The sequence below is a fragment of the Emydura macquarii genome, unplaced genomic scaffold (genome assembly GCF_026122565.2).
Source record: "Emydura macquarii macquarii isolate MOO-44397 ecotype Brisbane River unplaced genomic scaffold, CSIRO-AGI_Emac_v2 contig_1790, whole genome shotgun sequence".
Lineage (NCBI taxonomy): Eukaryota > Metazoa > Chordata > Testudines > Chelidae > Emydura > Emydura macquarii.
Window position 1 is genome coordinate 7,805,727 of NW_027131927.1, and position 23,303 is coordinate 7,829,029.

Sequence of the window (23,303 nt, forward strand, 5' to 3'; positions counted from 1 at the left end):
CAAAGATTGGTTTTGGAAGAGGTGGTCCGAAGGGTATGGTGCGGGGAGGAGTTGGGGTGAAGTGTTCCTAGAGAAAATATATGGGCACCTGTTCCCAGATCCCTAACACCCATAACAACAATGTCCTGTCTAGGAACTTGTGGTGTAGAGACCCAAGAGACCATCCATGGCAGCGGAATAACACGCACTGACTATATTGGGAGGGTATTGTAAACTTGCGCCATCTTCCCTACGTGACCTTGTGTGATATCAGTCTCCTGAGGGTAACACAGGCAGAAAGGGAGGATTTGCTGCAAGCATCTGGGTTCAGGCCTGGTCTTTATGTGTCTATGCAGTGTTCTGTGAAGATGCCTGCACATTTAATAACAGAGTGGCAGGGAAAAGTATCCTATCACAGTGGAAGAAATAAGGCTGCCATCCCCAGAAACCTTCTGCAAAGGATTGCAAAGTACCTACATGAACGTTTCCTGGAGATATCCATGGAGGACTTTCTGACCATCCCTGTGCACATAGTCTTTTCTAGGGGCAACCCTATGCTTAAGTGGACCAACAACGAGGAAGCCCATCCCCACCACCATAATAGTATTTTTTTCACTGTAACAAGAAGCTGGACTGGGGATGTAACCCCAGAAATGTGATCTGCAGTACATACTCACCCGATGTGCCTTCCCTGTCATCTCAGTCAGTAACGCTTTCCTGTGTCTGGCTGGGCTGCTCCACGGTAACAAACAGCTCCTGGCTTTCAGGGAGAATGGACACGCCACTCGCCTGCCCCCTGTTCTCCTCCTCCTCATCCACAGACTCATTGTCATTCATCCTGGACTCAGATTCCCCTGAGGTATCTATGCTGTGTGGTACAGTGGTGGGGTCACCGCCAAGAATACAATTCGACTTCAGTGCTACACCTCTTGGGGAGGTGGTTTTATTAAGTCGAACTTTACCGCGATTTAGGTCGGCGGAATGAACCTTCCAGTGGAGACACATACATTATGTGGTCAATGGAAGCCGCCTTCCGTCGACCTATCTTCGCAGTGTAGACCAGGCCTTAGAAATGCATAAAGCTATAAAATTCAGATCTGGTCTGGATTCTGACTTCGAACCCCCCTGAAGTTGGGGATGTTCACATCTGGGATTGATTATTAGCTACAGCTGGGCTCAAATCAAACAGTTGCTTTGGCACTTACTTTACTTCACCCTGTTTGCCCTAGCCCCTTCTTGACCAGGGGTTCTAGCTGATGAAGCTGGAGGAGGATGAGGAGAAGTGTTATTAAACTGCGAAAGTTTAGAAAGAGAAGTTGAATTTCCTGTGTGGTCTTGTGGAGAGGGTATTAGATTAGGAGTCACAGGTCCTGAGTTCTGCTTCTGGTTTTGCCACTTCTCTGCTTTGTGACCTTGGGTAGTTCGCTTCTCTTATCTGTGCCTGTCTCCCCTCTCACCTTTGTCTGTCTTGTTAGTCTGGAGTGGCTGAGGGAGAATGGGGGAAAAACATCTCTAGAGGCGATGAGGCACAAAAAATAACTTACCACTTAAATTATACACGTTTCAGGATGACTAGGTTGGAGGTGCTAATGGAAACATGCTAGAAAATGGTGGCATGCTGGCATCTCATCAGAAGAAGAGGTGGAAATAAACAGTATGAATGTAGTACATTTTAAACACTTTCCTCCTCTCCTTCCTGAATATCCGTCAAAATATCTTTCTGGGTGTCATGGTGATATGGGTGAAGGAAACTTTTCCCACCTCCATTATTTCATCTTTTAGATGCAAACTAACTGTGTGTGTGTGTGTGAGAGAGAGAGAGAGAGAGAGAGAGACACAGAGAGTGGGTGAGACAAACTCTAGTGTTGGTGCACAGCCCCGGAGCGCACAGTCCTCTCTTTAGCCACAGAAGGGAGCAACGCAGACAGAAGCAGCACAGGCTTCTGCATGCTGCCCTGCACATGTGCCTCAATCCTGAGTCAGAGGGACTGTTCTAGGGTTAGGATAGGGGGTAGTCTCCATCCGTAGTCAAACTTTAACTTTTCTGATGGGGTGCCAATTATGGGTGCTGGTGCCTTTTGTGATGTGGATACCTGTTTGCTGGAACTTGACTAAGACCATTAAAATCTTCTCACAGACCACAAAGCAGCCATCTGAGGGTGACAGCTTTTGGTCACTTCTGATGTAGCAAGCTAGAGATGAAAGACTTTGCTGTTTATTATTATTCATTAATTATACTGGATCCTAAATATTTGTAGTCTTGAAGAGTTTGTAGTCTAAGGGTCTGATTCTGCAAAAGCTGGGTACTGGGTATAGTGCTTAATAGTGTGATTAATTCTACTGAATTCAGTGGGGCTACTTCTGGCAATAAGCAGTACATTTGGAACTAAGTGTTTGCAGGATCAAGCTGTAAAAAAAAGCAGGAATAATGTGATATTTTAAGTGAATACAGAATTAGAGTCAGGGAGTCAGGGACTTTAAGGCCAGGCAGAACCACCAGATCACTTAGTCTGATCTCCTGTATAACACAGGCCACCACCCTACCCAGCACCGCACACTAAACCCAAGAACTGAAGAAAAGCCCAAACTGTGTATCCCTCAAGGTAGATGTGTTAATTTCTCAAGTGGCCGAATGCTCATATTGTTTATGTGCTTACCCTTTTGTCAGCTCCTGTTATTCTTTGACTTGATTTTCAGAGGTGATGACTAAGGATAAGATTGTGTCCTGAAGGTCACAAAAGTCACAGATTCTTTGACTTTCAGAGACCTCCATGACATTTTCTGCTTCAGGCCCAAGGTGGCAGGGCTGGAGCTGTCAGCTGGCAAGGTGCACCTGGAGCTGCGGGTGGTATCCGGAGCTCTGGGTGGCTGGGGGACCCTGCAGATCTGAGCTGCTGTGGGTGGCCAGGGGTCCCTGAGCCACCAGGGCTGCAGCAGGAGCCTTGGAGCTGTCAGCTGTGGTGGTGGCAGGTGCTTGAACCCCCTCTCTCTTTGCCGCAGGGCTTGGGCTCTCACCCCCCCCCCCCACTCGGGCTTCAGTCGTCCCCTGCCACACAGCCCCCCGCCCCCATTATTTTTAGTAAAAAGTCACAGGCAGGTTGCAAATTTCCATGAACTTTTGTGTATTAACCATGACCTGTCCGTGACTTTTATTAAAAATAACTGACAAAATCTTAACCTTAGTGATGATTGACCTCTGTTTCCATTTATGTTGGTGGGAACTGCAGGTGCTCAGCTCCTCTGAAATTCAGGCCACTTGTCGTTACTCCTAGAACCTCTCACACCTGTTTTACCAATTCATATATATATACCAGTCCCCTGAGCCACTCATGCCCCCAAAACTAGGTGTTTAGTATTAAAGGTAAGCTCTAGAAACTCAGCAGCCTTGAGCAAATCATTAGATATCCTTCCCTACCAGCCTCTGGTCACTCCACAAACAGGAACTGAGTAATGTGCTGCCACTAATATTTTATTGGACCAAGGGCCAGATTTTCAAGAGATCAGTGAGATGCTTGTGGCCAGAGTGTGTAGTTTTGTGGTTTAAAATTTTTTTTTTTTAAATCTAGCCCCCGATGTACTGAGCTCTTTGAAAACCTGGCTTCAGGTGACTTATGTTTTTATAAGTAGTGCTGGTTTTCTTCAATACGATTCTAATGGATGTTGTTAGAGGAATCCTGACATTGTTTACTCTATTGATCTTTTCACAAACTGAAATAAAATAATTTTTCTCAAAAGCTGGTTTCCCCTAGGGCTCCTACCTTTTGATCTGATCTGTTCAGTTAAGATTTGGAATATCATTTTCTATTAACAATCAGTACAAGCTGAACTCTCTAAGGTATAGTGAATGTTAAATTGATCACTGTTTACTGAAGGCCTCTTCCACTGACCTCAACAGACATTGAATCAGGCCTTTATTTGTCTCAGAAAACAAAAGTTCTGCAACAAAAGGACAATTAGCAGGACACCATGTTCGTCTTTTCCAACCTTCCTTCCAACTGCAGTAAGGCAGAACTTTCTGGGGAACACCTCTTTTCATCCCTTCCCAGGCTATGTCTTCATTGACGGTGGCAAATTCGCTGCCGTCAGATCAACTTCTCTGGATTGACTGAGCAGTCAGTGAAGACCCACTCAGTCGATTCAGAAATTGACGTATTAAGACCACCTTCTCAAGTGGCGTAGCGCTGTGTCCTGTCGGCACAGTGCAGTGAAGACGGAGCGCAGAACAGAAACAGAGAAGTCAACGGGAGTTACGCAAGTTTTTTGCATAGCTTGCGTAACTCCGGTCGACTGCCACCGAATCTCCGAGGTAAGTGAAGACAAGCCCCCAGTGATCTAGTGGATGGAACAGGGGCTGAAAAACTTTGGGAAAATCACATGAACTTCTCTTTCCTTAGTTTCCTCCTCCTGTAGAGTGAGTGAAGCCAAATTAGTTTGTAAAGTTCCTTTGTGTGAAAGGTACTGTAGAAATGCTGGGGACTATAACAAGGCATTAATAATCAAGAGTATTTTTATTATTAATATATTGTATCGGTGATGCCTGGATCTTTTCCTGGATCTTTTCAGGGAGGAAAACGCATTAGAAAACAGTCATGTCCTCTACCATACAAGGGTTATATTCTCCTAGCTTAGTCACAATATCAGTCCAGGAACATTTGGAACCAACGGAGTACAGAACAATAATTATATTATAGAGTTGGCAATGATGAGTGTATGACTAGGAGGTGGCATGTGCCCACCTGCTCCCTTAATACGAGGAAGGGAATTTAGGTAGTCAGTTACCATGGTCTTGCAGCACTGAGCCAGCTTTTGGTACACACACATTGATGCGATCAAATTCTGGCATGGACAGAGCTTTGTTGTAGGTTAGCCAGCAGCAGAGTGGAACTCACTCTTGTCACTACGAATGAATGTCTCTAGATACTGGAGTAACGGCTTCCACTAATGATGCCACTGGATGCTGCCATTTACTCATGGGCTGCAGGGGAAAAAATGAGAGAACTGCATCCCAGACACATCTGCAGCTCCTTGCAGCAGAGGCTGCGAGAGAGAACAGCACTGTAGAATTCTTAATGTGGGGTTGTACCGTACACTTACTAATGCTTTATCCAGATAGTTTTGTGTTTCCTGAGACTAGGATTTCCGCTGCTTCGTTATGGACTCTCCTCAACTTCCTAGTAAATCTCCCTAGCAGCTAGATTTTTGAGATAAGTCACACAGAAGTTTCCTTTTCTTAATTGCATCACATTACTTCCAGTTACAGTGAAATCCTAAATAACACCTCTCTCTACTTGACGTACAAGGGCCTGTCTGTGCTATGGAACTGACTGCCTTTAAACACTGATATTTAATGTCCTTGGGGACTAACCATGTTATAACATAGTTCAGTGCTGCCTGTATGGATGGCTGTAATACTGTGTAGTCACAATGTGTGAAAAACTATCTAGCCGTGGGCTAAAGCCTTCTTTCTTTGTTTTTTAATTTGTTATTACAGTGGAGTTTGGTGTCATCCATGCAGACAGCACCAAACTGTGTTACAACATGTCGATCCCCCAGCTGTGCATAAACATGGTTAGATTTGTGCTACAGATGGGCCCAGTGAATCTACAGGTATTATCATTTTGTTTTCTGCCTTTGTGGCTACTCTGTGGCCTACTCAGTCCTGATGACATTGCTTGCTGTCCATCTCCAGCCTTGAGAACTCGTGGTGCAATCCCTAGCCTTTTGCCCATGGAGGGGTGGCAGGTTTTGTCCAGTCACCTGTCTCTTTAATCAGCTGGGATTGGGGAGGGTTAGAGTTACATGAAACATTCACCCTTTTCCCCAGAAGTTGATTGTTCCCAGCTTCTGCTGGATTGGAGAGTGAAAGATGGGAGCCAACACCTGGATACCTATAGGGCAGAGCAGAATATTGCAGCTCTGCCATCGTGGGATGCTTTTAAAAAAGAAGCGCTAAGTGTCAGCAGGGAGTTTGAAGCTGCCATGCATCTTACAGTGCAGTGCCTCCCTTTCTATTGGCTCTCCCAGTCTCTGCCTCACACGCAACAGACCAGGAGCCGGCTGTAGAGAGTGAAAGAGAGAATACAGCCAGGTTAGGTCACTGCAGCAGCACCAGTGCTGTCTTTATTTTGTTACTGCCTGTCATTAATCTTTAAAAAAGGAAACAAGTCGGAGTGCGGAAATTATTGAGGCATTGTATTGCTATCTACAGCAGGAAAATTTTTTTTCCGTATTCTCTTAAATCGATTACTTCCCCTTGCTCAGGAAATGTTACTGGAATTTCAGTGCGATTTCAGACCATCTCGCAGGACAATTGACATGATCTTCATTGCCCACCAGATCCAGGAAAAGTCTTGGGAGCAAAATCAGGACCTATACATAGTCTTCATCGATTTAACGAAGGCTTTCAACTCTGTCAGTCATAAAGCCCTGTGGCAGGTGCTGGCCAGATTTGGTTGTCGTCCAAAATTTATTAAGGTCCTAAGGCTTCTTCATGATTGGATGATTGCTACCGTTCATTGTAATGGCTTGGAGACTGACCCTTTTATCATCAAAAGTGGGGTTAAGCAAGATTATATGTTATTGCCCCAACTCTGTTCTCCATCTATTTAGTAGTCATTCTGGTCCTCATTAAAGACCATCTCCCCATTGGAGTTGACATTCAATATAGACTGGGCAGGCGGCTGTTTAATCTTCAGCATCTCCACTCAAAGTCTAAAATCCTCAGGGCTTCCATTATTGATCTTCAGTATGCTGATGATTGTGCTATCCTTGTGCATACTGAGAATGACAATCAGTCCACATTGGATTTTTTTGCACAAGCCTACCAAAACCTAGAACTTTCACTTAACATCAAGAAGACTAAAGTGCTGTATCAGCCTGCCTCAGGTCTTGCACATGATGCACCACAAATAACTGTCGAGGGACAGACTTTGGAGACAGTCGAGCTTTTCTGCTGTCTTGGGAGCCAATTCTCTTTAAACACAAAAATTGACAGTGAGATTCAGCACAAAATCCAGTGCACAAGTTCTTTCTTTGGGAAATTGCTCTGAGACATTTTCATGGACCGTGACCTACGGAAGGATATCAAGATCCAGGTCTATAAGACAGGTGCCATCCCTACACTCCTTTATGGATGTGAAACCTGGGTGACCCAATGACAACACTTTAAGTGTTTGGAGAGCTATCACCACCTATGCCTCCAGAAGAGTCTTCACATCAAGTGGGAAGATCGCTGCACTAATACCAGCATCCTCACTGAAGCCAATGTCACCAGCATTGAAGCAATGATCCTTATGCACCACCTATGCTGGGCTGGACATTGTGTGTGGATGCCAGATTTTTGCCTCACAAAACAAGTTCTCTATTCTCAGTTTACCTATAGTCAGAGATCTTGTGGTGGTCATAGGAAACACTACAAAGATACACTGAAAGCATATCTTAAGAAAACTAATGTGGACATCCATAAACTGGGAGGAACAAGCCACCAACTGACCTCAGTAGTGTTATATCCACCATCAGGCAGTGGCCCGCTTTGAGGAGAAGCATCTTGCCCTCGAAGCTGAAAAGAGGGAGAGGGAAGGGAATAGAAAGAACTTTCTATCAGCAGGCAGCTGACCCGCTAGGAAATGTCTGTACCTATTGCAGGCAGGTCTGTGGTTCCAGGATTGGACTCCTGAGTCATCTCAGGACTTGTATGTAAATCCTTGGTAGAAATCATCCTCAAATCGAGGGATTGCCAACGACTGCATGTCATTGGTTATGGGCAGGACTGTGACAGGGGGTATTGGATGAAAACAGTCCACTTACTCCTTTTGTAGACTACCAGCATTTCAGGTCACAGTGCAACAGGGAGAGCAGCCTCTGTGGGGCCGCTACTCCTCCTCCCACACAACAGGCAGCTGAGGAGAAAGTAACTTGCTACTGGTGTGGGGTTACTTCTTCCCTGGAGTGAAGGGGAACACAGGAAGAAATCATGCTTTATAAGCAGTAATGTATCCTGGGGCAGCATGGCTACACATTGCCCCTTACTCAAGGCAGACCTTAATATTACAATCCAGCCCTAAACGAGAGGGTTGCATATATCATAGTTTATGTAGGCTGAGATTATGGCATGCACCAGGGGCTCTTTGCCTTCCTCCCATCCCCCTCACAAGTACCCTATGTGCCACCCACCCATCCCCCTCTATTCAGAGCTTCCCTGCCAGGGCTTCAGTGTGCCCCCAATTCCAGGGTCCTCTTTTCTCCCCCCCACATGGCCGGGGCTCTGTGTGTCCCCCTCCCCTCCATTCCTACCTTCCTCCATCAGCATCTTTGGCCCCTGTAGCAGGATCCCCCATTCTCTTTGCCATGCCCAAGGCTGAGTGCACATCCCGATACCCCCACCCCCAACCTCCTTCCCCTCCCCACTGTTAGTCTGGCAGATGAGTCATTCAGGATGTCAACATGGTAAACTCTACTGGGAGGATGAGCACAGATGAGATGGGCTATGATCATATTCAAAGGCATTAATAAGAGCCATCAGCTAGTTGTCAGTTGTCTATCGATCTCTTGAAGCGGTGGCTTTGCTAATCAGATGGCAGGGGCTCCATGTGGCTTCCATTTCCCCCCTTTCCGTTTTCTGCTTTCCCCAACAATCAAGAAGGTTCTGGCCATTGATGCCTACAATGTTCTCTGAGATACTGGAATTGATCAGATGTGGCATTCAAAAGTTATCACCATGACAGACAGACAGACAAAGAAATGCCATCAAGCTGATGGCAAGCTCAGGCAAAAAATCAGTTATCTTAAAACCTGCCCCAAATCATCACTGAAATACAGGGTGATCCTCAGTCTCCCCAAGAAATATCAACTCAACAACTGATGATGAAGGACAGGAGGAAGAGAAGGAGTGAAAGAGTGAGTGCTGCTACCCTACTGAAAGGAAAGTCAGTGTTTTAGCTTTGTTTTTTTTTCCAATTTGCATCTCTTAGTTTTTATTCAAGCTTGAAGGAAATGTGTATATATAATAGACAGTTACACACATGTACAAAACAGCTCCATTGCCAAAGGATGTAGGCAGTGAGTCTACACATATTTAAGAGCTTTGTGACACATATTAGCATTTCAAAATGACATACATTGTAGCAATAGCAAGCCACTATTCCTGTCCTGGTATTTCTAGTCTTCACCTTGCATATTTTCCTCTGGAGAATGCTTCCCTATGGAATTGAGCTCTTCTGCCTGCATTCATTTACCAGGAATCTGCATACCTCAGTATAGCTACTTTAAACCTAAATATCAAGAATTCCATTTCTTAAGAATTCCTTGTCTCAGCGACACTCCAGATGTCAGCCCTTGAACACAGAACCTTTTAATTCAGCAGAGTGCTCTTATTAGTTGGTTGCTGTGCACATTATGTGAGCTGATGATGAGAGATGGGGAGAAAGAGCATCCACCCATTAGAAATTATTGGGGGAAGTTCTATGGTTTGTGCTCTGCAGGAGGTTAGACTAGATGATCACAATGATCCCTTCTGGCCTTTGAATCTATGACTCTTTATTCGAGCAGTGGGCATCACTAAGAAAGCAGATCTGGGTTTTAGTAACCAGCGTGCTGTGGTGGGAAGCTAGGTTGCCCTTTGTATGGGAGAGTGTTGCCGCTGGTGAGCACAAGGGCTGATTGGCTCTATTCCCAGCTGTGTGATCTTGGGCAGATCACTTAGGGAGAGGCTTTAAAAAATGCTTGGTACTAAATTCCTTCAGCATGTTTGAAAATCTCCCCGATGTGATTTATCTGTGCCTCAGTTTCCCTTTTTTGCTAAATGAAAACAATGCCTACCATAAAGGGGTATGGAGAAGCTCAACTAACAGTTTAATAAGGATTATAGACTGCTTTCAGTTCCTGGGCTGACTGTCACTCGGGGCCAGATTCTATGATTCTGCCATGCGTTGACTAGTACTTTACTACACAAGTGCTCTCCCTGGTTTGCAGGGGACTCTCCTGGAGTACTAGGACCACTCCGCACGAACCAGGAGCAACAGGCTGCATTCTGCACTGCCAGGTTCTAAGTTTTATTAAATGTACTGCAGTCGTGTTGGAGAGGGGGTGGGACATGACATCCCCAGTAACTCGTGCCTCCGTTTTCTTTGTTCTGCATTACACTTGGTTATCTTTGTTTCTAGCAGGCATGGATGGGAAGAAATGCAGCGTGTGGATGTTTTTACCCCTTGTGTTCACCCTGTTCACTTCAGCTGGGCTATGGATCGTGTAAGTGACCTTCCGCTTGGGTTTTGGAGGGGAAGTGAGGGTGGAGTTAAATCAGGCATTCCCAAACATTGCAGTAGCATAGACCACATCTTAACAGAGAGAGTTTTGCACTGACCTCTCCACTCCCACTGAGGCAACTGCTTACATAGGGCTGGATTGGCAGCTGGTGATCTGCCTTCAGCAAGGGGCAGCATGTGGCCGTGTTGCCCAGGAGCAGAGCAGGGACCAACTCATGTCTTTCAGAGTCACACTTTGGTCCCTGCTTCCCCCTTGCTCCACGGGGGGCCTGGGGCAAGCTGCAGCAGCCCTTTTCCTGAAACATCTTCCTCCCTCCTCCGTAAGTAAGTAGTGGAGTGCAGAGCCAAGGCTCCATGCACCCCCTACCCTGGCCCATTCACTCCTCATTCATTGTGTGTGAGTGGGAGCAGCAGCCCAGAGAGGCTTCTCTCCCGTGCCTGCAATGCAGGTGATGTACCCAGAGGAGAAAGTGGGCATTTACTCAATAGCTTGAGCATCAGTAGTGCCAGCTGATAGCAAAGTGTTGTGGTCTGTGGTAGAAAAGAATTTCTTTCAGGAAAATTGGGGCTTTGATTAACCTTACTAATCAAGGCCCTAATTCAGAGAAGCACTTCAGCACATGCTTAAAGCTAAGTCTGACTGATTTCACTGGGACTTTAGCACATACATAAAATTAAGTATATGCTTGAGTGCTTTCTTGAATAGGAATGGATATTACACACTTAAGAGTGCTTTCCTGAACTGGGACCCAAATTAATTTATACATTAAAAAAACATGGTTGTCTTGTTATATTTGCATTGTTTGTGTTTTCTAAACTGCTTCTTTCCTCTTTTGACAGATATTTTATAGCTGTGGAAGATAACAAAATTATCCCATTAAGCCTGCCAGATGGGTAAGAGTTTGTTGCTGGCGTTTGTTTGTTTGTTTGTTTTTTAAATCAGTAACGTCTAACAAATATTTTTAAAGAGAAACAAAACAGCAAAATCCTTAATTCTGGCTCCTGTGTTTTTATGTCACTTAGGAAACCTGGTTCCAAAAGTCCCCCTTACATAAGGTAACTGGATCTCCCCCCCACCCCGTACCCAAGTATCATTCTGATCAATGGGTGTTATTTATTTATCTCTTTCTCTCTTTAGCTGTCTCAGTAGAGTTACAATGATACTTTATATTTTTGAAGTATTGCAGGTGATGCACCCCCTGCAAGCTGTGTATTTAGCCAAGTCATGAACATGGCAGCATTTCTAGGTAGGAACCGCATGGAGAAATTTGTATGGTTTTTTTTTGGTCTCACTTAATTCACTTTAAAGAGTCATTGGAACGTGATTAAAACCAGTAGCTATTGTTGTCAAAGCTGATGATATGAAACCTTTTAAAGAGGTGTTGGTAGTATGAAGCTAGTATTATTTTGTAACTATTTTTAAAAAGACAGAACAAAGTTGGATACGTTTGACCTTCATATTTTCCATTTTATTCTCTTCTTTTATCATCTCACCTTCACCTTGAATCTGTATGATTGTGTTTTTGATGCATGGAATATTTTTTTGTTTACTGCTACTGGTAAATCCTGCATGGGAACATTATGTAATTGGTCGTTGCATTTGACAAAATGTTATTTTTGAGGAGTTTAAAAAAAAAATCAATTAGTTAAAAATATGGATGTTCACAGGTTCCTTCTGGTAGGGGTGAAGCTTCTAATTGACATGATTGGGAGGAAGACTTGATGGGTATAACGCTTGAAAAAAGGTTTAATTATTTTTGTCAATAAAACTTTTTTTGTTATGCCTGAGATACTGTAAGGATTTTCTCCTGAAGCTATGTAGACAAATGAATCAAAATTATAATGCTGAGTTAATGTTGCATTGCTGTTACTGAGTCTGTCTCTGCCGATGTGGCCGTGTATATAATGGAAGCATCACTCAAATTTCCATAGTTAAGGCTGAGTTGAGTTTTGCTCTTAAAACAGTTCCAGAGGGGTAGCCATGTTAGTCTGTATACAGCAAAAACGACGAGAGTTCTGTGGCACTTTAAAGACTAACAAATTTAAAAGTGCCACAGAACTCTCGTTGTTTTTGCTCTTAAAACAGGGATTCAACCACGTCGTTACATCTGAAAAGTACAAAATATCTTCTCCCAAACCCAGAAAAGTCAGAGTTCAGGTTACACTTAAATGAAATCCAGACATGTTAAGGATGGAATGATACAGTTAGGGCACCCAAACAGCCTTAACTCTGCCCTGGAGTGACACAGTAAAGGGAGGGAATCTAATGTCTTTACAAATCAGTATAACCACAAATTCTCTAATGCCTTAATCACCATCATATGGTTATTTCATAGCATCACTGCAAGGCAAAGTTTAGGCTTAGGCGTAAATTGCAACATCCAGTTCAACCACTGGCCTGCTATGTGACCTGAGCAAGTCACTTCACCTCCCTGTGCCTCAGTTTCCCCATCTGTAAAACAGGGATAATGAAGTTCACCTCCTTTATTAAGTGGTTTGAGATCTACTTAAAAGCACACTATATAAGCGCTAAATATTATTATTACTAATCTCCTGTATCCTAAATGACTTATATTTACTCTCAATTTTTCCTCCATCTTAATGCATATTTTGAAAGGGGAATATCAATATCCATACACACTCATATTTATGGATATATTGGGCCAGAACTTCAGCTAGTAGAACTCAGCCTCGTTCCACTGACTTAGTGTATTTTGTGTAGCTCTATTATCTTTGGTCCTCGCCAATAATGCGCATATGTGTCGGACACACACACACAAAGCTAAATACAGATATATAAATGCAATTGCAATCTTTGCCCTCCAAAACAAGTATAACAACATGCATGTAGGAAAATTCTCATGTTCCAGTGTGTGGTTGACGTTAGTAAATACACATTCCCCTCTTGAGCTGCTTAAATGTAAAGCCCTGCTCTTGCAATCAGATCTGCAGACTTTGCTCCCACACCCAGCCCCATTTAAGTCCATAGGCTTCTTTGTGGGGCTGTGTCGGTGCAAAGTTTGCAGTTCTGACTGCAGGAGCAATCTGCCTGTGTGCAGCCAATTTCCTGAGCTGGTCTTATCAGATTGTATTACGGATATGAGAATGAATGGAAGTTCTATTTATGCAGTTGCGATGAAAGAACCAACAAAACCTGCTTCATGCCATCAGCATTTTCTATTTGAATCTCATCCAGTGTTACAAGGGAAACTAAAGCTATGGAACTCAAGGATGAAAATGCAACAAGAAATTTGTTATGATGTCTATGGGCATTACCCTACTAGGATAAAGCAGAAGAACTCCTTGGAACAGACTGAATGTCTGCTACACTGGATGCTTGTGAAGGCTACTGCCAGCTTGTACCATTATTGACCTTAACCAGATTGAAGACATTGCTCTAGAAGAGGACATACTGGAAATTATAAATAACAGAGAAAGTTCAAGGAGCCATAGTGGTTAAATATTGCTTTGATGTTGACCTTTTGTAGATACAGTGGTATGTTCTTTTAGTTTGCCTGTATAACTCCCTTTAGCATTATTAGGAGTACCACATGCATAAAACTGATTGCTCAAACTCAAGGGAAGGTAAAAATTGCTTTTATTTTAAAGAGTTCAGAATGGACCCAATTTTTATTTTTTTCATAGAATTTTTATCAAAAAAATTATATGCATCTCTCCATTTTGAGATGGAGAAGGAACATTTTTTGTTGTTGAGAACATTGCTGTTTTTCTCTTATTCCCTTGCCACCTTATTTTTGCGTCCTCTTTGTCACTGATAAAAACATCAGTTGCTTACATTTTCAAAAGTCACTAGTGATTTTGGGGGTGCTTTTAATTTTTGAGTGTCTAATTTGAGACATGTTTACAAGGAACTGATTTTCAGAAAGTACTGAGTGCCCACCTCTGAAAATCTGGCATCTTAGAGGTGTCTAAACTGACAGCCAAAAACTGAGGAACCCAAAATCACCAGTCACTTTTGAAAATTTAGGCCCAATAGATCGTGTTAGTTTGTACCACATAATTATAGATAGCACACAGTTTGTCTTCCATTGAAATCAGTGGCAAAATCCTAAGAACAGGATCCATGTGCATTGAAATCGATATCATAAGATTCTTATCTTTCACACACACCGATTTTAAAAAATAATTGAACGTTACATTAATATCACTTGTGATGAGCTAGGATTCTTCCTCTCCCTTTATACTTTGGCAATAACAAAGCAACAGCACGTGAAAGGCAGTTCATTTCAGGTGAAATATTACTGCCTTTGGATATGTGGTGAAGATGACGGTTGTGTAATTTAAGCACATATATAGTGGCCAATGCAGTCCTCCAAAACAGACTGACTGTCACGTTCTGTTGGAGTTATAAAACAGAAAGTGTAAATAATTAAGATGAAAAGGTCATCCCGCTGCATTGACTGGGAGGCTGCTGATGCTAGTATTTTGTCCAAGGGGAAACTCATTAGAGCCCACTTTAAAGAATATATTTTCTCTGCATCAAGTCAAACAGATACAATGGAACCCTTTTAGAGTAATACCTGGTAAATGATTAATAAACTGCCTGTGTGCTGGGTTGGGTGGTGAATGACGCAGCAGGAAGCATTGTGTCTTTTAATGTAATGCTTGGGCAACATGCTGAACTGAAATCCTTGGAAACTGTTCATTTTATGCCTGGTCCTGATTCCACTGAAGTCCATGGCAAAACTCTTATTGACTATAATGGCATACAACCAAATCCTGTATGCATGAAGCAGGTGCAGTGTGAGCATCAGCAATGCCATCATCCCAACACTGCCCTATCACTCAGCCATGACCTGTAAGGATCGTGTAGGGGTGAGAGCAGAGCTTGTGCTGAATTGAAGTGAGCAAATCATTCATTTTTCAGTTCAGTGGCTGACCTGAAAAATCAGTTAATTTTGAACCTTAATTCAATATTTTTGTTTTTTCTCACCTAACCAAAAAAACCAAAAAATTTTCTAAACGAATTAGTTCCACTTTTTCACAAAAAAATTCTTCATTTTTTTTAATGTGACTGGAATTATTTGCCAGCTTTGACCTGAATTCATTAATAGTTTCAGTAGCCTGGTTCTGATTCTGGATGCCGACTCAATCCTTGGTCTCTCTGCAGAGACTGCTAGCAAAACTTCACTTGTGAGATGGACCGAGATCAGCAGTTCATTTTTACATGAATGTCCATCAACTGGTTATTGCTTTTAGTCCCTTCTAATGTGGTTTGAGTTTCAACCTGTGACCTAGAGGTGCAGGGTCCTATCTCCTGTCATCAGTCTTATATAAAAAAAATCTGACTTCCTATTAAAAAAACAACAACAATGCTGAATGAATATGTTTTAATGTACCAAACTAAAGCAATGGAACCTACTTATGAGAGAAATTCACCTTAGCACAGAGAGCATCAACAAGGTCTTTATGAAACACATAAAACCTTAAAATAAGGCTTAAGGGAGACCATAAGCCATATCCTGGGCCATTTGCACTGGGGTGAATTTCATTCTTCATGGATATCTGTTAAAATAGAAGATCTATTCAAACAATACAGTTGTTGTACGACACGTTTGTATGTGCAGGAGGCTTAAATATACCTGGCATTAAAGTGGGTTTTCAAAAGAAACCTAAGGGAAATGTTGGCTTCCAACTCCTATTGGATTTCATTTGAATTTAGGCACCTCAATTCTTTAGACTCCTTTGACAATCCCAACCATAATTCCTATTTGGGTTTGTCTAGATGTGCTAATTCTTGTTCCCCATGTCTTGCTGTCAGTCACTATGCTTAGGCCAGGAAGATGATTCTGTGACTTCTTAAAGCTAACATGTCTCTCTTAGCTCTTTTCCCATTAGGAAACAGCCTTCTCACTTACAAGTGGCAGTTCCCTGCCTCAGTCTGCCAAGCACTGATCTTGTTAGGAGTGATCTGAGAATGACATTGATGTTATTGAGCCCTGTATGAAATGCAGTGTTGGCGACCTAAAATGCCTTGTGCTATGGACAAGGAGCATGGCAGACTTAGTTCAGTTCCCAGTGAACAGGTGCCCACCTCCGTGTCCTTGGTGTCCCCCTTGCTGGCAGTCTTAGTAGATGGGCCAAGGATGGAATAGTCCTTCAAAATGACCTGAGCTCTCATCTCTAGAGACTAATCCCTTTAGGTCAGAATTGTGATATGTTGGCAAGGCCGTGAGAAGAAACTTTCTTTGCTGTCCCTGTTGTGTGGTCAGATCAGTGGCTTCAGTCCCCAGAATTCAGAACCTTCCCCTAGCACTGCATTTGCAAAGATGCTTTTCAAATGTTTGTTTCATTAAACAATGTGAAAAGTGGGGGGCCGAATCCAAAGCCCACTGAAGTCAATGAGAGTCTTTCCATTGACTTCAGTGGGCTTTTGATCAGGTCCCTGCTGTGTGCTTCTGGAGGAGGTTATATCATCAAATCTAACTCATCCTAAATGTAGCTAATGGCAAAAAACTTCGTTCAAGTCCTATTATTATTAGTTATGTACGTAATATCCAAACTGTGCCAAATGCTTTACCGACCAGTAAGAAAGACATAGTCCTTGTCTGGTACAGTTTCTGTCTACGTTTTAGACAAGATGCAACAAGTGACAGCAATAAATAATGGGGCAGGGAGGGAAAAGAAGGAATTACCCAAGTTACAGGAGAGGGACTTACTGTGCTATTGTATCTTCTGCAATTAAACATGAGGTGGGATGTTCAAAAGCACTCAGCACTGGCCTACCTCTGTTCCCATTGCAGTTAATGAGAGTTTTGCCAGTGGTTTATTGGGAGTGGGGTCAAGCGCTTTTGGAAATCCCACCATGAGACTTGTGCTGTGCATGTGTTTTTAACTGTGCGTCTGGCACTCTGTTTCCTTTTTCAGCACTTGTTGTTGCTGTTCTCCGCTTTATACAGCTGAAGCCGAAGGTGCTAAATCCCTGGCTGAACGTTAGCGGACTGATTGCATTATGCTTGGCCTCCTTTGGAATGACCTTACTTGGCAACTTCCAGGTACTCCATGCCCACTTCCCCCTCCCTCCAGCTCACTGGTAACTAAATGTGTCATTCTTTAACTCTGGGTTACCAGGTGCATATCACAAGGGCTGCATTCGTTTTCCTGGTAGAACTGTGCTGGCAATCCTGCCTGCTCTGAGCACAGATCTCTATGCTCCTGGAGCTGCCATGACAGGAGTACAGCTGCTGGCATGGCTGTCCATGCTCTCAGCCTCCTCGTGCTCACTACCTGTGCCTGCCACTGCCTCTTAAATTGCTTGCCTGGGGGCAAAGGGAAGGCTGCAGCTACCATTAGTAGTATTCATGATTGATTATTCATAATACATTTTACAGTTAAATCAAAATCAAAGAAATAACCCTCCAATTCCAAGCAGGATTTAAATCTGTGGCACCTGGTGTCCCATCTCCTGGCACCCAATAGCAGCTGGGAGCCTACCTCACCCCAGGGGCAGGCACTGGTTTTGGCAGACGTGTGCCTAGGTGTAGGGACTGTGCTGGAGGCTGGCCAGCCCTGGGAGCTTGCACGCACATCTATTCTAACATCAGGCGGGGCTGCCATGAAGATAGGTGCTGCCTATGATGAGAATGTATGATGGTGTTTTGTCTCCTGCCTATCCTTAGACAGGCCACAAGGGGGACTTTATATATAAACACTAAGTGCATTTCCTGCTGTGAATCATTGCCCTGGGTGTAGTTCTTGCAGTTCTCATTCTGTTCTGCAGTGCGTTGTTGTTACAAACAAGTTGTCATCTGGCATTTTGAGACATCACAAGTTTGCTCTAGAGTGTGTATGCGTCCACGGTACTCATGTGTATGCTTGTCTCTTAGGTGAAAATGAAATGTTAGGGGAAGATTTTCAAAAGTATTTAAAGTCAATGGAGGTTTTGTTCTTAAATCCCCTGTGTGTCTTTGAAAATCTCCCCCTACTGGATTGCTAGCAGTGCAGCTCTGACTGACTGCTAACTGCTGAGCAAGCAAGAGAAATCACATCGGGCCAAATTCTCTGCAGGCAAGACTCCAGAGAAGTCCGTGGAATCATGTCGGCAGAGAATTTGGCCCATTATTGTTATTGAATGGGAAGAAGATGTAGGTTTTCTTTAAAAAAGTTAAAAACTGAAAGTAGCTCAGCGTATGAGCTGTTGGCAGTAATCACACGTCTGCTTGTGACAAGTTCTAGTCTGAGTGTTTATTAAGAATGACCCGATCGGCTACTTTAGGTCAGATCCTCAGCTGGTGTTCACCAATTCCATGTAGCTTCATTGACATCACTGCCCATTTCCCCTATCTAGCAGCTTGCAGCTTTGGTTTTGCCTGGGAACCCCCATGTTGTAAGAACTAGCCCGATGCTTGTCCAGCTGTGTGCAAGGCAATCTGTGGGAGCCTGGCGCCAGCTTTATGAAACAGAATCTCAAAGGTCTCCTTCCTTCCTCCTAGTCTTTTTCTCACATAGCGAAGGCTGGTTCCTTAGAAGCTGTTACAGTAAATTACTCCATGTTTTATATTCTGGTGTAATAAAGCCATACTTTGCTGGTTAACAGCACCCTTCTTTGGTCTTGTGCCAAACCACCACTGAGGCATGTCATTATTAGACCAAAGTACATGCCTTTGCATGTTTATTACTTAGCGGGAACACCACAAAATAGAATAGATGGCTTGTGTTCAGTAGTATCTCTGGATAAGATCTGTTCTCTGGGGGATGTTGAGAGAGAGAGAGCTTGACACACTACAAGCTTCCACAGCAAAGGTAACTTGGTCCCTGGTTGGCCCACACCATCTGTTTTATATTTCCATCCCTCACCAGAGTGCCTGAGTGCCATCCCCGTGAAATCAGCAGCCAGATCCCTAATGGACTGCATAGAGTCTCTGGCTCTTCTCGTTTTGGCGGGTAAATATTTTTCTAGGGGTAGGTTTTGGATGATTTTAGATTCTATTCATTCCTCTGCCCCCGTTTTGTTTGGTTGGTTGCTTAGGGTGTATTGGGTAAAAGTGGGGGGAGGGTCAGTGTTATGATTGTCATTCTTACGGTGGAAAGGCTTTCTCAAAGAGGAAGGTTTCACAGCTTTTCCTAGAGGTGATCAGACTCAGGATTTGCCTGGTCCCCTCTGGAGGATTGTTCCATAGCCAGATCCCTTTGACAGAGAGTGATTTGTCGCCAGCTCTCATGTGCTTCATCCTGGGCTTTGTGATCTGCTGTGCCTCAGAAGAGTGCAGATATGAAATTCAATCTTTGATGTCGCTCTGGGGCTTGATCCAGTAATTGCTTTGGAAAATAGGACCTAGCCTTAAATTGGCATGGGAAGCTGTGTGGGAGCCAATGGAGGGACTTAAGCAGAGGCTGCTGTGCTCACAGTGGCCTGACTCACTGAGATGTCATTGTGCATTGTCTTCCCACTCAGCTTCAGGTGCGGTGAATTACGCTAATCCAGCCTGGGCATGACAGATGCATGGATCCCTCTGGCCAGGTCTTCGTCTGGCAGAGAGGCATGAAGTTTCCTCACAAGCTGGAAGTGAAAGAAGGCATTTCTAGAAACTGATACTACCTGGTCATTCAGGCTCAGGGAAGGGTCAAACAGGACCCTGAAACTTTGCATCCATTTTGACAAATGGGGACTGTGCACCTGCAGTGGAAGGTGGAGACGATGTCTTGGTCAGCTCTTCAAAGCATTTCCCCTTTTTGACTAGTGTAACCTCAGCTTGAGACAGCTGGTCTTCACCCAAGAGCTTATTTTTTGTTGACGTTCTGACACGTTAGTATGGGGAAGGGGGGATGGTGTCAGTTGAGAATGGGATCTATAGTTGAGTGTCGTCGGCCTACAGTTGGCAGCTGAGCCCCTTGTGTTGCACAGTCTCTTCCAATGGACTCACGTAGATACTGAGGAGAAGCAGGGATAGCCTGGATCCTATGGGGACACCACCGGTGATGGCCTGCAGAGAGGAGGAGCAGTTACCTGTGGGAGAGGAATGACTAGAGCCACTGTAGTGCTGGGCCAGCTGCTGCTCCTTCTGTGTGATGCAGGCAGGTCAGCAGCACCTTGTGGCAGGGCGAGTGAAAGGCTGAAGACGTCCAGCAGTATAACCATGGAGACTCACTGTCTTCACGGCCGTGAGGAGACATTGGTACTGCCCCCAGAGCTGTTGCTGTGCTGGGCCCTGCCAGGAACTCTGATTGCAAGGCACCCAGGGTGTTGGCTGATGTCACACAGTTGGAGGTTGGCGGTTGCTTGCATCTCAACTATTTTACCCAGCAAGGTGGGGGGGGGGGGGTGGCAGAGGTTTAGCGGAGACTTCCCAGGCTTATTCAATAAACAGTGATTTCGTAGGTTGTGGCTTGACTAATGCCATGTCATAAAATCACAGCTCACACGTCAGCTTCAAAATCGTGATGCCCCCGGGAGACGGTCGCTATTCTGAGGTGTGGGATATTCGCTATTTAGGGCTGGTGAGTGCCTCAGGCGCAAGGCTTGTGATGAGGGGAAATCGTTTAGTGTGGCTGTCATGAGAAGGCCTTGTCTGCACTGCATTTTCAGACCACATTAGCACCTTTGTAATGACCTCTCTGTGACCTGGCCCGTGCTAGAAAGGTGTGAAAACCCTGAGCCTAATTCTGCTCCCTTGCTCTGTGCATAGTCATTTACACCTATGCAAAGGGCGTGTAACATGCGACCACATCAGAGGGGTCGTGTTCTCCATTTGGTTCCTGGTCTCTTGGCACGGGTGTAAGTGACAGCCCAGGGCAGTTGAAAATGAGCCCCCCCTCTAAAGGGTGCTGACGAGCATTCAGCATTTGTAAGGTTTCATTCTGGGTGAAACTCACCCCAGTGCAGAGGGCTGCATTCATCACAGGAGCTGTGGGGGATGGGAGGGGAGTTTGGCTGAGAGACATGCAAAGGAGACCATGTGCTGTGGAAATGGTCCCACATCGGCCAATGTAGAAGAGGGGCTAGAGTGGTCTGAGGCCAAGCCACAGATTCACCATTTCACATGGATCTTGTATCATATGCAACCAGCTCAGAGGGGCTGGTGCTGCTAGTCCAGCTCATAGACTGCAGTAACAACTCATAGACTCATAGACTTTGAGGCCAGATGGGACCATCATGATCATCTAGTCAGATCTGCACATCGCAGGCCACAGAACCTCACCCACCCACTCCTGTAGTAGACCCATAACCTCTGGCAGAGTTGCTGAAGTCCTCAAATCATGGTTTAAAGACTTGAAGTTACAGAGACTCCACCATTTATTCTAGTTTAGTTTAAACCTGCAAGTGAACCGTACCCCTGCTGCAGAGGCATGTGAACCCCCTACCCCCAATGTCTCTGCCAATCTGACCTGGGGGGAAATTCCTTCCTGACCCCAAATATGGCAATTAATTAGACCCTGAGCATGTGGGCAAGACCTACCAGCCAGATACCTGGGAAACAAATCTCTGTAATAACTCAGAGCCTCCCCCTCCCCCAGCCCCCTCACTGGTCCCCTTGGAAGGCTGTTCCAGAACTCCATCACTCTGATGTTTAGAAACTTTTGTCTAATTTCAAGCTTAAAGGTGTAGCTGGCTGAGTGGCAGCCCCACTCCCTGACCCTGGGCTAGGGGTGGATGGTTGGCTTTCAGCTTCCTGCACTTCACCCACACAGAGCCTCATAATAGTCAGGCTTTATGTGGGTGGAGTGAAATTCATTTGCTGTGTCAAGGACAAGCTGGAAAATTGAAAGACAAGATGGAATGAACCTGTTATTTATATCTGCATCCAAAGTGTGCAAGGTGCTTAAACAAATGGGCTGCTCCCGCCCTTTTGAAAAAAAGCCACAGTGCTGTATGTGTCATTTTGCCAAGTCTGAATCTGACAGGGTCATGGTCCAAAATCACTCCCTGTGAGTCTCCATTGACTTCACTGATAAAGGGTGGATTTGACTTACTCTGATCACTGTGAAATAGCTGCAGCCTCTCCCAACAGGGTTGCTTTTTTCCAGGTGAATTCCTATTTATAGATAAAGTCTGAGATTTTCAAAGCTTCCCAGACAAATTGGACATGCATCTCCTTTTGATTTGAATGGGAATTGGGCATCCAAATCCCCTGGGGGCTTTGAGACTCTCAGCCAAAAAGCTTCACTTTGTCAGAGTCCAAAAGGCTTGTGCTGCCTTTGTCATGCTTGTTACTTCCCAGATGACTTGGCCTTCCCTAAATTGTCAGTGCAACTGGATAGCAAGTATATAAGTATGGCCCCAGTCCTGCAAGCTCTGGGCTGGTGAACCCCTGTGTCCTAATGGAATTCCATTGAAGTCAGCGGGACTCCATCAGCACAGAGCTCATTCACTGCAGGACTGGACCAAGAGTATCAGTGTTCATGTCCACAGTACAGCGCTGACCAAGGCCCAAAGAACTGTCCCAGCATGCGCTGGCCACAGTGGAGAACCAGCAAAGGATTTTCTGCAGTAAAGTTTTCGTTTGGTTTTTCCAACATCCCCGCCAGAGAGTTGGCAGGGATGTCTGCAGGATGTTGCTTTGCTCGCTGCTCTTTTGTTTGGGAGGAAATTCTGCATGCAGCAGCAGCTAGGCTGTAAACAACTGGACTTCTCATATACCTATGTTGTTTTATGTTGTAACTGGGTAGGAAAGCAGCGTTGATTTTATATCGCCCTTTTATAACCAAATGATTTTTCTTTAATATTACACCTCTCCCGTCTCCAAAAAAAAAGGAGGATCATGACGAGGATTTTTGTAGATGTTCTGTCTTCTGGATGTATCAAAAAACTCACAAGTTCCTTTTTCTTTATAGCTCTCCAGTGATGAAGAAATCCATAATGTTGGCACGTCCCTGACGTTCGGTTTTGGGACCCTGGCCTGCTGGATTCAGTCTGCCTTGACACTCAAAATAAACCTAAAGAATGAAGGAAGAAAAGCTGGAATTCCACGAGTCGTCTTGTCAGCCACTATAACCCTGTGTGTGGTCCTTTGTATCCTTTGCCGTGCTTTCTGGACCTGTAGGTAATTAGAATAACAAATCTGCTGGTCACTGAAAGCGGGGATTTAAAAAATAATGTATGAT

The 23,303-nt window shown here is 44.4% G+C and overlaps 1 protein-coding gene across 6 annotated transcripts in view; it reads left to right on the forward strand.

The window, feature by feature from the left end:
• The window catches only part of TMEM150C (transmembrane protein 150C), a 42,167-nt gene that overhangs the window by 14,292 nt on the left and 4,572 nt on the right, over positions 1 to 23,303 (forward strand). For 2 of the 6 annotated variants that reach the window (XM_067556863.1, XM_067556865.1), the window contains 6 exons: positions 10,143 to 10,224; positions 11,082 to 11,135; positions 11,265 to 11,297; positions 11,421 to 11,488; positions 17,130 to 17,257; positions 23,034 to 23,211. In XM_067556863.1, the coding sequence (XP_067412964.1) occupies positions 10,143 to 10,224; positions 11,082 to 11,135; positions 11,265 to 11,297; positions 11,421 to 11,488; positions 17,130 to 17,257; positions 23,034 to 23,211 (543 nt within the window). Of the gene's footprint in view, positions 1 to 9,948; positions 10,019 to 10,139; positions 10,225 to 11,081; positions 11,136 to 11,264; positions 11,298 to 11,420; positions 11,489 to 17,129; positions 17,258 to 23,033; positions 23,243 to 23,303 lie in introns of all 6 variants that reach the window. The other 4 variants (XM_067556867.1, XM_067556868.1, XM_067556866.1 and 1 more) reach the window with 4 other exon arrangements.